General features: G+C 42.7%; 1 protein-coding gene across 3 annotated transcripts in view; it reads left to right on the top strand.

Moving 5' to 3' along the window:
• The window catches only part of IDUA (alpha-L-iduronidase), a 353,735-nt gene that overhangs the window by 207,904 nt on the left and 131,101 nt on the right, over positions 1 to 14,730 (top strand). For all 3 annotated transcript variants that reach the window (XM_033916637.1, XM_033916628.1, XM_033916646.1), the window contains exons 4-5: positions 1,110 to 1,217; positions 12,047 to 12,142. In XM_033916637.1, coding sequence (XP_033772528.1) covers positions 1,110 to 1,217; positions 12,047 to 12,142 — 204 coding nt within the window. The remainder of the gene's footprint in view (positions 1 to 1,109; positions 1,218 to 12,046; positions 12,143 to 14,730) is intronic.

Below are 14,730 nucleotides of genomic sequence, written 5' to 3'. Positions count from 1 at the left end.
CTACTAAAACAGTGGGTGGTCTTCATAATAAGGCATATGGGGCCAGCCTTAAAGATCTGAATATGTATTCTTTGGATGAAAAGAGGGAGGGGGAGATATGATAGAGACGTTCAAATTAGAGAATGACATGGAGACATATTGGTCCCCTTCCCCGCAGGAACTCAATTTTCCCATCCTGTCCCCGTGAGTTTTTTTCGCTATCCCTGTCTCTGCCCCATTCCTTTAAGCTCTGCCTTAATCTCACAAGCCTCAAACACTTGTGATTTGAAAGATTTTGAGGCTTGTGCAGATGAGGACAGAGCTTGCAGGAATGGGATAGGGACAGGAAAAGAACTCGCTGGGACGGGACAGGAAAATAAGTTCCCACGGGGATGTGGAAAAATTTGTCCCCGTGTCTTTCTCTAGTTCAAATTCCTACATGGCATAGTTACATATGAGGCAAGTCTGTTTCAGTTGAAAGGAAGTTCTGGAATGAGAGAGTATAGGATAAAGTTAAGAGGTTATAGGCTCAGGAATAATCTAAAGAAATACTTTATTACAGAATGGGTGGTAGATGCATGGTAGAAGTGGTAGAGACAAAGACTGTGCCTGAATTCAAGAAAGCCTGGGATAAGCACGTGGGATCTTTAAGGGAGAGGAAAAGATAGTGGATGCTGCGGATGGGTAGACTGGATAGACCGTTTGGCCTTTATCTGCCATCATGTTTCTAAGAGGGCCGCTGAAAAGTTCTCAATCCAACCAAGAAAAGAACGATGTGGAGCCATGAAACTTACAAGTTATTCTACACTTTTCATTTCAATGATATGAAATGAAACAAAAAGTGTCAAGAAAAGTGTGGAATAACTTGTAAGTTTCATGGCTCCTCATCGTTCTCTTCTTGGTTAGGCTGAGAACTTTTCAGCAAACTCTTGTATGGTCTGAACACCAACTGAATCCCAGAAATAATATATACACGGTAATCATAAGTAGACAGTAGATGAATTTGGCTAGCAGGGCGGATGGTGATATCATAGAAAACCATTTGCATTTTTGAATTTATGATTACATAACTGATCAAGATCATAGTCATTATAAAAAATAATTAATGTTATTTTATTTGCTTATTTAAGGATTTGAACTGATGGGAAGCCCCTCTGGATATTTTACGGATTTTGAAGATAAAATACAAGTGATTGCATGGAAAAATCTTGTCTCTACTATAGCTAAGAGGTTCATAGGTAAGGATTTAAAACTTGTGTATATTAATCCAATCTCTTGCTTTCCAGCAGTAGATTGCATGCTGGTAATGCAGCCAAAACTAGCAGATTCTGCAGCAAATCTTTCAAGCTTCTAGAGAAATTATGATGCAAATTTGCACACATTTAAATTTTTGAGCAAGTGTAAATTTACGTTTATGAATTTGACTTTTGGGGTAAGTTCTGATTTTATACAAGGGCATAGGCACCTATAATGTCTTCTAAAGACAGTCATGTGGAGGCCAATTCTATAAAGGGGTTTCTTAATGTAGGCATCTAGGGCCTGATTCTATTAATGGTGCCTAAATCAGTAGGTACCTAGGGAAATGGTTCCCGCAGTGGGTCAATCAAAGTTAGGCGCCGTTTATAGAATCGCAGTTAGCAGCACCTAACTTGAGTTAGGCACAGATGGGCATCAGAAATTTAGGCGGTGGTATATTAGGCCAGGATTTTCTTGCCTAAAATACTGGTGCCTAATGTAGGGCCCTTAGCGGTGCCTAACTCAATCCATACCCAAACTCTGATCATAACCATGCCTACCTTTCAGATAGGCGCCTTGGTGTAGATGCCTACATCATCTACTGAGTTAGATTACTACCCGAAAATTAGTTGTTTTTAAAAAATTGTTTTTTTAATAGCAGTGTTCAATTAACATCACCGATTGAACCAATTAAAAAATGAAGTTAGGTGCCTAGATTGGCTAGGTGTATCAATCTAGACATCTTTTATAGAATCAGATTCCTAGAGGTACCTATTAAGGTGCCTATTCTATAAAGAAAAAAGTAGACATCTATTTTCCATTATAGAATAACTGGTATATATGCTGACACCTAGTGGCGGGAGATGCACACATAAAATTATAGCATTCTCTAAACTGTGCTGGGAAAGGGACAGGGGTTGGGATTTGATATACCACCTTTTTGTGGTTTTTAAGCACAGCCATATTACATGTTATGTACAGGCACTTATTTTATACTTGGGAAATGGAGGGTTAAGGAACTTGCCCAGAGTCACAAGGAGATGCATTGGGAATTGAACCCGGTTCTCCAGCTAACTGTTAAGCTACTCCTATAAAGGAGAAACTATATGTAAGTGCCTGCTCTAATGCGGGAAGTGACTATCCTAGCATGTCATTTGGGCACCCATGTTCTGTTCTGTAATACAGTATTAGCATTCACCTGCATCAGGCGTATTGTGATTGCGCATAAGAAGATATCTGTGTCCAAGTTGTAAAAAGGCACATATATTAAGCCTATTTTATAAAGACAAGATCTCAAAATCATCCTACACACCAACTATTGTTTAGAATGATGGACCATCAGAGGGTTGGTATATTGTGAGCAAACCCACTGCTTCATACTATTATCCTAAATCTTCATAGATTCTTTTTATACATATTCATCTTTGTATATGTAAATCTTACGTAATAAACAAGCATGCATGTATACATTTGTTCCGCCACTAATTTCTGACAAATGGGATGATCAGTGACACTCAGAAAAGCACACAGACAATATAAAAGCATAAACAATAACCCTTTATTATATAAGAATAAAATAGCATCACCTTGACCCCATACAACGACCATCTTCACAATTGGGAATCCTTGCAATTGATAGGTGGGTGGACCAAAGGACTGTCCCTTTAGACATCATGGATTCTCCCTCCAGACGTCATGGATTCTAATGTTAGGAGCAGCGTCCCGTCCTTATAAAGGGTGAGATCTGCTGAGTTCAAAAGCATAAACAGCAGGTACTGGTCTTTTGTTCCTTGTTTTGGCAACACCCAGGTCAAGGAGGTCAAGATAGCAGATACTTGTTGAAACCGCAGGTGCTGGTCTTTTGTTCTGTGTTTTGACAACACCCAGGTCAGGATGTCAGAAGGAGGTGTTGCAGAAAACCGGCTTCTCATCTGGTTTCACTCTCCCTTTGATGTTGTTTGGGCAACACTTAGGTCAAAGAGGTCAGAATGTCAGATAAGCAGACTTGTGGATTCATGTCAGTAGAAAACTGAGTTTCAGTTACTCCCCTGGCCAGTTCCTTTGAAGTTGTCAAGGTAACACTAAGGTCAAGGAGGTTAGATAAGCAGACTTGAGGAAACATGTCACATAGTATTCTGAGTTCATTTACCCCTTGGCCCTAGGCCTAACAGTCCACCCCTGGATCCTTAAGTCTGCACCTCCCAATTAAGAAGTCCTCTGAATAAAGGGAGAGAGTGTCCGTTTGTATACACAATAGGTAAACCCACAATTAAGAAATGTTAACATAAGGATAGCTAAACAAAATTATAGAGTAAGAAATGAAGAAACACCTTTTGTGCCATAGCACTGCCTCTAGTAAAAGCATCCCACCAATGGAGTGCAGTGGTAGCTTCAATATGATCTGCCACAGAATGCAAGTTATGCCGTAGCAAAGTAAGGTTACATTGCTGTTTTGCTTTATTTAGAATTGCTATAATTTGCATGGCTTTCTTTATAGATGGCAATAAAATAATTGGAGTAAGTACCTCGGCAAAAGAAAAATTAATATTTACATTTGATATCCAGGGTTCATAAAAATGATAAGTTGCATTATTTGCCCACTGCAACACACTAACATTCTACAAACATACTGAAAAGGGAGCTTGAATCGCAGGAATCAACAGTACTGCTAGCAACACAAACATTTTTATGTGATATTTCTTGTATAAAGGTATAACCTTGCGGTGGAATGGTCCATTGGCACAAATTGTAGATATGTTGTAAAAACATGGTTCATAGATGACACGTTTGTTTTATTTTGTTCATCTATTTGTTGCCCATGATAAGTGGGAAACCCTAATTGGGGTCCCAATGTCAAAGGCATCACCGTAAAAGGACACATTGTTTCATTTCAAAATTACACCATTTTCTATCTAAGGGTACAGAATGTGATGTGGTTTTAAATCAATGAGATAAAGTTAATTCTTTGTGATATAAAAACAAAACTCAGTTATCATTGACGACATATAACATTAACTGATCATATCGTAGTGTTAGTTCATGATTATGTACAGTATTTGGCACCCATTCACCTTCCCATCTAAATACATCTGCTACTCTGGAGCCAAAATATGCTTGTTTGCCTGCCAGTATTTCAGAAACAATAGTATTTACTATACTTCAGGTTAAATTATTTCCCTATGTTCTAACCCTGGTATTCTCGCATTCCCTAATATTTCTTGCTAATTAGGCCTTTTACTTGAAAGTATCACGTATAGGGAATCATGGAAATTAATAATCTTATTAATATTATATTTGTGCTCTTACTCATGGCTTACATACATTTAGGGTAGCTTCATATTCACCATCGATCACTGCAGTTATCTGGTATCCCGTTTATTCTTAGCAGCTTTGGTTAGGGTCTGGCTATGCTCCAGTTTCACTAGGCTTGCTATGCCACTCACATGCCTTCACTCACGTAAGAGTCAAGTGCACCACCCCCAGAGACCAGCCCTAATGTTAAGTGGCAGGATATAGGCTCACTTCTATTCCCATGTCGGTGCCACATAAAAGCGTCATGGCACGGCACTGTATGTCTGGTTGCGTGTCATCATCTTCTCGATCTGGTGAAATTTTCTCTTAACCCAGCATGTTAGCCAAATCATAAAAATAAGAGAGCAGAGCTGACCAATTCTATCACAAAGGGATGAAAGTCTATATGGAATAACATTTCCCAATACGTGATTTTCCAAGGAAAATATTTCATCATGACTGTTTAGCTTCAATGCTTTAGTTACATTAAACACCCTTAGTGGTAAACGAGAAGATAAAAAAAAGAAAAACCACTTTATGTACAGAATGTGATAACATGTGACACAATACTGGTGTGTAAGGTTTGAGATAAGAGAAACAACACTAATGCACTTAAAGGTATTCTGTAGGACATTCAGAAAATACACCTTTTTATGTTCTGGACCTAATTATTATGTCACTTAAAAGAGACCATAAACACGTACTGATGGTAATACCAAAATAACTTATGTTAGAGATGTGCACTGCACTGTTTATACCTGGTAAGTTAAATAAAGAGAGACCATTTTTTATTTTATTTAGCAAATATCAAATACCAATGAACACCATTTTACCAGGTATAAAGCTTTCTAATTTTTTTTCTCTTCAGATATCCTCTTATAATATAACCCCTAACTAAATTATCATTGGGCTGTATGAGCCATAGCATAAAATCATTGTGAGCATGGTTTTCATAAGAAACTTTCTTGTAGGTGGGGGGAATCTTTTTTGTAAAGGGATATAGTACCATTTGGACTAATAGAAGGGGTGGAAAAAACTCTGGAAATGGCCAATGTGCGATGTTTATTGGGGTACCCCATAAGCTAAAACAGACAACACATAACAGAAACAGACAAACACAGAGCTCCAGCATGCTTTCTTCCATCAGCAATGATTCAGGGTTGAATTTAATCTGTAAATAAGCACACTATTAATCACAAGAGTCATAAACAAATTTGGTATCCATTGGATTCCCACTATCAGGTCACAGTGCTGGAAGTATTTTAAATATGGCACAGTGAAATTGGTTCTCCTGACCATGTCTAGATACTAAGCTTCTAAAAGAAAGAGAGATAGAAACTTAAGTTTGCTGGTCTTCTTTCTATCTTCTTCCATTTCAAAGCTCTGTCACACAATCATAAGAGAATGCAAGCAGGGACGTTTTGATCTATAAAACATTCAAGAGAGGTTTACGTGCAGGTACAGTGGTTCACAATGTTAGTGTTTGAGGTAAAAGACATATTTGCAAAATCACTTGGAGTGCAACTTCCTTATACTATCTAACAAAACTCTATACATTATATTTTTGTGGTAGTCTGGTAGATGTATATTGCCTCCCTTGCCAAGTGAATGCAAATTGTTCTGGACATTGCTCCACTATAGGAATAATAAAAAATGCATTGGTTCATGTTTACAATTTTAGTGGAGATCGGTACTGCTATTGGTTTGGATAATTTCCCCACTACTGATCTCATAGGAATGTCTGGCAATTTACTAAAACTATAGATTCCATCGGAAAGCTGTAATGTTAACCCCTTTTAGGATATCTAGCCCTATTATATTTTAAGGAATCCCATAATTAATACAGTATATTCCCAAATTGGTAATTGTCCAATTTTAAAATCTGTAAAAATGTATTTATTTAAATTTTTTTTTTCTTCCTGTTTGTATCATTTTCCCCCCAATCCTGATATTTATATTCCTCCACCCCAGTGTCCACTACAGCTTGTACCTTTTGCTCCCCAGATTTCCACTAAATATTTATCTCTACATGCGGACGCTGTTCTAATTTGGTCCAGGCAAACACTGAGGCTCGGCATTCACATTATTGATCCTCCCAACACTTCCACCCTTATAAATCAGGATAAAGAATGGAGGCAGTTTCCTCAGGAGGAGCCGTTGGCACCAAAATATCCTCCCTCTCTCCTTTGTTCACTTGTGCTTGAGGCATAGATTTCTTTCCCAGTCCTCTACTTTTGTACATTCCCCATAATGTCCCTGTATCTTTTCCATCTATTTCTTCCCTCTTTACACCATCTTTTATTAATGCCAAAAACATATTGCTCCGAGACACCCGCTTAGCCCTGTTTGAATTGGATTGTCCTTTTCTCTTTTTATCAAAAGTATTTTGAGGTCCCTAGTCCCCCCGATCTACTAACTGTCGGACCACTTCTAAGGCTTCCAAAATAGTCCTGTCTATTTGATTAATCAACAAAGTTATCATTACCTGTTTGTATGCCGGTGCAGCATACTTGATAATTTTATTTCTCATGGACACTGTAAAAGGTAATGACATATATGTGTCAGCGTGACCTATTACTAAGGCTACCTTCATAGCCTCCTCCTTAATTCTCATTTGAGCATCTTTTAATGTATACCAAATTTTATCATTTGAGGGCCAATCAGATTCAAGTGGATATCGCCTCGTGACACCCCTACTACCGTATTTTCGCGGATATAACGCGCACCATTGTAAAACGCGCACAGGGGTATAGCGCGCAGAAATCACGATGATATGTACAAAAACTTTTCTATACCGCGCTCAGGCATATAACGCGCATGCTGCCCGACTCTCCTCTGGCCACCCCGACTCTCCTTTCGCTCTCCCCGACTCTCCTCTGGCCACCCCGACTCTCCTTTCGCCCTCCCCGACTCTCCTCTGGTTGCCCCGACTCACCCTGACTTTCGGTGCACTGCCCCGACTCTCCTCTGGTTGCCCCGACTCACCGTTCACCCGCCCTGACTTTCGGTGCACTGCCCCGCCTCTCCGTGCCTGTCCCCCTTGAAGATCTGCCTGTCCCCCCTTGAAGTCCTGTCCCCATCCTGAAAGCCTGATGCCCCCCCCTCGACGTCCGATTCTTCTCCCCCCTCGGCAGGACCACTCGCACCCCCACCCCGAAGGACCGCCGACTCCCCGACAATATTGGGCCAGGAGGGAGCCCAAATCCTCCTGGCCACGGCGACCCCCTAACCCCACCCCGCACTACATTACGGGCAGGAGGGATCCCAGGCCCTCCTGCCCTCGACGCAAACCCCCTCCCCCCAACGACCGCCCCCCCCCAAGAACCTCCGCCCGTCCCCCAGCCGACCCGCGACCCCCCTGGCCGACCCCCACGACACCCCCACCCGCCTTCCCCATACTTTGTGTAGTTGGGCCAGAAGGGAGCCCAAACCCTCCTGGCCACGGCGACCCCCTAACCCCACCCCGCACTACATTACGGGCAGGAGGGATCCCAGGCCCTCCTGCCCTCGACGCAAACCCCCCTCCCCCCCAGCCGACCCGCGACCCCCCTGGCCGACCCCCACGACCCCCCACCCCCCTTCCCCGTACCTTTGGAAGTTGGCCGGACAGACGGGAGCCAAACCCGCCTGTCCGGCAGGCAGCCAACGAAGGAATGAGGCCGGATTGGCCCATCCGTCCTAAAGCTCCGCCTACTGGTGGGGCCTAAGGCGCGTGGGCCAATCAGAATAGGCCCTGGAGCCTTAGGTCCCACCTGGGGGCGCGGCCTGAGACACATGGTCGGGTTTGGCCCATGTGCCTCAGGCCGCGCCCCCAGGTGGGACCTAAGGCTCCAGGGCCTATTCTGATTGGCCCACGCGCCTTAGGCCCCACCAGTAGGCGGAGCTTTAGGACGGATGGGCCAATCCGGCCTCATTCCTTCGTTGGCTGCCTGCCGGACAGGCGGGTTTGGCTCCCGTCTGTCCGGCCAACTTCCAAAGGTACGGGGAAGGGGGGGGGGGGGGGTCGTGGGGGTCGGCCAGGGGGGTCGCGGGTCGGCTGGGGGGGAGGGGGGTTTGCGTCGAGGGCAGGAGGGCCTGGGATCCCTCCTGCCCGTAATGTAGTGCGGGGTGGGGTTAGGGGGTCGCCGTGGCCAGGAGGGTTTGGGCTCCCTTCTGGCCCAACTACACAAAGTACGGGGAAGGCGGGTGGGGGTGTCGTGGGGGTCGGCCAGGGGGGTCGCGGGTCGGCTGGGGGACGGGCGGAGGTTCTTGGGGGGGGGCGGTCGTTGGGGGGAGGGGGTTTGCGTCGAGGGCAGGAGGGCCTGGGATCCCTCCTGCCCGTAATATAGTGCGGGGTGGGGCTAGGGGGTCGCCGTGGCCAGGAGGGTTTGGGCTCCCTCCTGGCCCGATATTGTTGGGGAGTCGGCGGTCCTTCGGGGTGAGGGTGCGAGTGGTCCTGCCGGGGGGGGATGTATCGGACGTCGGGGAGTCGGCCGGGCAAGAGGGCTTGGGCTCCCTCTTGCTCCGATCGTGGATGCGGGTGCGGGTGGGAGCGCGTGCGAGCGGTCGTTCGGGGTGGGGGTGCGAGCGGTCCTGCTGGGGGGGTGAATCGGGCGTCGGGCGGGGTGGGAACTATGTTTAAAAACTTTTGTATACCGCGCTCAGGCATATAACGCGCGAGGGGTATGCGCGGTACGTAAAATCACGTATAACGCGCGCGTTATATCTGCGAAAATACGGTAATTATCTCTAATAAAGACCATTGGGCATATTTTGCAGGATAAGGATCCTCTCGCAATGCATTTTGTACTGCTGCTTCTTGACTAATTTGAACAAATTTAGGGGCATCTGTGGCATCCAACATAATCCCTGCTGCGCCCAGCTCCTGCACCCGAATTACCCATTGTATTAGTGGTTCCCCAGGCTGCTGTGTAAAGCGTGCCATCGTATCCATGATTTCATGTGGAGTAATATCCTCCATAACATTATTTCTAGTTAGATTTTCTCCTGTTTGCAGACTTCCCTGTAATCTTTGTCTCCTCACAGGCTCTGCTTCTAAACTTTCTGCCTGTTCTCCTTCAACACATATATCCTCCTCACTGTTATTAGAATTTGAATCCCAAATATCCCCATCCCGTTTGTTTGGATTTCAATCAAGTTTATCAAGTTTGTTAACAAAATTTGATTAATCGCCTATTATAATCACTAAGCGATGTACATAACAAAAATATAATAAAGTTAAAAGGGATTCACAATTTAACAAAAAACCTTAACAACATTTAACTTGAACAAACATACTGTTGGGAAAGAAAAGATAAAAGTTACAATTTTTGTTTGGGGTAGAATAAAGGAAATAACAATAGGTAAAGGGGAGTAAAAAACCTCAGCCATTATAAACATACTATAATTTTAAACATTAAAAGCATCTCTAAATAAATAAGATTTTAAAAGTTTTTTAAATATTAAAATATCTTTTTCTTGACGAATGTATTGGGGAAGAGCATTCCACCATAGGGGACCTGTCACAGAAAAAATGTCGGCCCTTCTTGTACCAATGATTTTCAGGGAAGGTACTGAAAGAAGATTCTGGTTGGAGGAACGAAGAGAGCGTTGTGTATTATAAGGTATCAAGAATCTGGATATGATGATAAATTAAGATTTTAACTTTTCTGTAACTCACTTTCCGCCTCCGTTTTTTGTATTTATATCGTGCACATCGCACAGCCTTATCCATTAACAACTTATTCTGACATTGTAGCATTCTAATGGCATGCTGTTGATTACACCTTTTCTTTTCCAGCTCTCCTGATTTCAATAGTAATTCATGTTTAGCTTCATGCAAATTCCTCCAGTCTGACAAAACTATCCTTCCTTGTCTAGAAATTCCTTCTTGCTCTTCTCCTTTTGAGATTTTCACCGTTCGTAAGGATGCACATAATTCATGTGGATCCCCACTTCCAAAAGTACAGGATTCACATAATCCTGCTTCTACAGACCACTTCTACAGGCTACTAATTTATAAATACTGTCATCCCAACCCGGAATGGAGAGGTTGGGGGCCTGCCCCTCAACCCCATGTTTCATCTGGTGCTTTTTTGACCACATTGATCAACCCCACTTCTGGTACCAATTTGTTCCGCCACTAATTTCTGACAAATGGGATGATCAGTGACACTCAGAAAAGCACACAGATAATATAAAAGCATAAACAATAACCCTTTATTATATAAGAATAAAATAGCATCACCTTGATCCCATACAACGACCATCTTCACAATTGGGAATCCTTGCAGTTGATAGGTGGGTGGACCAAAGGACTGTCCCTTTAGACATCGTGGATTCTCCCTCCAGACGTCATGGATTCTAATGTTAGGAGCAGCGTCCCGTCCTTATAAAGGGTGAGATCTGCTGAGTTCAAAAGCATAAACAGCAGGTGCTGGTCTTTTGTTCCTTGTTTTGGCAACACCCAGGTCAAGGAGGTCAAGATAGCAGATACTTGTTGAAACCGCAGGTGCTGGTCTTTTGTTCTGTGTTTTGACAACACCCAGGTCAGGATGTCAGAAGGAGGTGTTGCAGAAAACCGGCTTCTCATCTGGTTTCACTCTCCCTTTGATGTTGTTTGGGCAACACATAGGTCAAAGAGGTCAGAATGTCAGATAAGCAGACTTGTGAATTCATGTCAGTAGAAAACTGAGTTTCAGTTACTCCCCTGGCCAGTTCCTTTGATGTTGTCAAGGTAACACTAAGGTCAAGGAGGTTAGATAAGCAGACTTGAGGAGACATGTCATGTAGTATGCTGAGTTCATTTACCCCCTGGCCCTAGGCCTAACAACATTTCTTCTTTGCTCAACTGGCAAGAATTCTTGTTCTTATAGTACATTATCAATGTCGGGACTAAAGTGCACCAGACAATCATGCGCAGATAAAGGAGCTCAGAAAAATGCGCACAGGACGTCAGCGTGCTTGATTAAAAGTTAAATTTAAAGTGCTCCGAGGGGGTGTGTGTGTGGGGAGAAGTGTTGGTGCTGCTGTTGGGGGGGGGGTGATGTTAGTTTTTATTTAGTTAGTTTACATATACTTAATGTAATGTCTGATTTTATTAATCCTATTTATGTTTAATGTAATCACTTTTTATTATTGTAGCCTGATTTTATTATTGAAGCCTGATTAGGCTTTTAATAAACTTGGAAACTTGGCCATGCCCCTGATACACTCATGCCCCCTGCATTTGCACATATTATAGAATACCTACTAAGGTCAATTGCACAGGCAACCGTTAATTGGTATTAATCAGCATCAATTAACACTATTTAGTGCACATTATTGCTTGTTTACAGCAATTATCAGCTCATTATTATGCAGTATTATGAGCACAACTGACCTTTACTTATAACTTGGCATACAACTTTGTGCGTTAATGTACAGTTAGTTGAGCATGCAAGTTTATAGAATTTGGGGGTAACTGCTTAATGTGGTTTAGAAAAGGACCCCATTGTGACATTTTTTTAAATTCAATAATGCTTTAATATGACAAGTTTCAATAACTACATCTTATTTACAGACAGGTATGGACTGCAACATGTTTCTAAATGGAATTTTGAAACATGGAATGAACCTGATAATCATGATTTTGATAACGTTTCTATGACTACACAAGGTAAGATTGTGTTTGTTTATGTATAACTGATCCTCATTTTAAAAGATTATCAGTGAAATGAATATGACAGAAATGATGCTGGGTGGGATATTCAGAGGTACTGTCTGGATAATGCCTCGGAATATCCTTACAGATGGCCTGGACACCATGTGGGTAATTCTAGGATTTGCAACATTAGACCTCCACTGTGGAACTCCATAGAATCAACATATACTTAGCGCTCCTTTTACTAAGCTGTGCTAGCGGTTTTAGCGCATGCTGAATTGCCACACGCGCTAGACGCTTACGCCACCATTGAGCTGGCGTTAGTTCTTGGTGCGTAGCATGGGGGTTAGCAAGTGCGGCAATGTAGCGTGCGCTAAAAACGCTAGCACATCTTAGTAAAAGGAGCCCTTAATATTATAAAAAAAAAATTAATGGAGAAAAAGACCTTAGCAACATATAGCTCAGCAACTCAATAGCCAGTGGGCTTGAATTAAAAAAGGAGCACCAGATTTAAAAGGGTAATTGGGCACTGATCCCCTGTTAAAGCTGTAGATTGGGTTCTTCATTTGAGATAACTGGGTTGTTTTTTGTTTTTTTTTAGATCCTGCTTAAAAGCATAAAACTATATAAGATTATTGAGAAATTTTGCTTTAATATTTGAGCACTTTTTGAGTTTTGTACTATTTTGCACTTGGAGGTTTTTGGCCAGTGATTAGCAGCACCATTAACCTGTAAAGCAACAGAATGTTGAGTTGCCGAATCACAAGCCTTGGCGTGATTCTGGATGGCCAGTTGTCACTCTCTGCCCACATCTCACAAGTGGTCTCCACTTCCTTGTACTATCTGCGCCAACTTTGAAGAATCAAGCCATACCAGACCTAGCTCAGCTCATCTACGCCAAATGTCACACCCCGGGTTCTTGCTGATGTTGCAAGCCCCAGGAAAATGACCAAAACTCCAGTCCCACGTGTCCCTTGCTACTAAGGGATCCTCCAGGTCTTACTTTTAGGCATGCATGCAAAGAATATAGGCTTCGGTAAGAATGTGAAAAACCAAAAATAGCTTTATTTCAGTAATGGTAACATAATTCAAAAACATTCAGGCATCAGCCTTGCAGTGCAGTATGCGTTCACAGCACATGACATCAAACTCATAAAGGTTCCAAAAAACAAACTCGAATAACATTGTAATTACCAACAGAATTGCAACGGAAAGTGAAACGACACAAAAATCCATATGAAAAAGGAGATTATCGCTGAAAAATAGCTGGAAAGCGATGACCACAAATGCTCGCAGTCTAAGCAACAAAGTTCATGATCTGCAAGCCCTGATATTAGAGGCAGATCTAGATATTGTTGCTATCACAGAGACATGGTTCAGTGAATCACATGGATGGGATGCAAACATACCGGGATATAATCTTTTTAGGAAGGACAGAGATGGTCATAAAGGTGGAGGAGTAGCTCTCTATGTAAAGATCAATATCCAAGCGACCGAAATGCAAGGGACCTGGGGAGAGGAAGAAGCGATATGGATTGCTCTGAAAAGAGAAGATGGAACTTCTATCTACGTGGGTGTAGTCTACAGACCTCCGACTCAATCGCAGCAAATTGATAAGGATCTGATTGTGGATATCCAAAAGTTTGGAAGGAAAGAGGAGGTTCTGCTGTTGGGAGATTTCAACCTGCCAGATGCGGACTGGAATGTTCCATCTGCGGAATCGGAAAGAAGTAGGGAGATTGTGGATGCCTTTCAAGAGGCTCTGCTCAGACAAATGGTGACGGAACCCACAAGGGAAAAAGCGATATTGGATCTGGTCCTCACAAATGGAGAGAGTATCTCTAATGTTCGAGTGGTTCTCACCTGGGTAGTAGCGATCATCAAACGGTTTGGTTTGATATAACGGCTAAAGTGGAGAGCGGCCGCACGATACTTAAAGTCCTAGATTTCAAACGTACGGACTTTAATGCAATGGGAAAGTACCTGAAGAAAGAGCTGTTAGGATGGGAGGACATAAGAGAAGTGGAAAGACAGTGGTCTAAGCTGAAAGGAGCGATAAAAATGGCTACGGACCTTTATGTGAAGAAAATCAATAAAAACAAGAGAAAAAGGAAGCTGATATGGTTCTCCAACCTAGTGGCTGAGAAAATAAAGGCGAAAGAGTTGGCGTTCATGAAATATAAAAAAACCCAAGAAGAGGAGAGCAGAAAGGACTACAGGGTGAAACTGAAAGAAGCCAAGAGAGAGATACGTTTGGCGAAGGCACAGGCGGAAGAACAAATGGCTAAAAATGTAAAAAAGGGAGATAAAAATTTTTTCAGATATATTAGTGAAAGGAGGAAGATAAATAATGGAATTGCTAGGCTAAAAGATGCTGGGAACAAATATGTGGAGAATGATGAGGAGAAAGCAAATGTGCTAAACAAATACTTCTGTTCTGTGTTCACAGAAGAAAATCCTGGAGAAGGACCGAGATTGTCTGACAAAGTTACACGAGAAAATGGAGTAGATTCTGCGCCGTTCACGGAGGAGGGTGTTTATGAGCAACTTGAAAAACTGAAGGTGGACAAAGCGATGGGACCAGACGAGATCCATCCCAGGAT

Source organism: Geotrypetes seraphini, chromosome 1 (genome assembly GCF_902459505.1).
Source record: "Geotrypetes seraphini chromosome 1, aGeoSer1.1, whole genome shotgun sequence".
Taxonomy (NCBI): Eukaryota; Metazoa; Chordata; class Amphibia; order Gymnophiona; family Dermophiidae; genus Geotrypetes; species Geotrypetes seraphini.
Note: the sequence above shows the minus strand (reverse complement) of the source record. Positions and strands in the feature narration are given on the sequence as shown.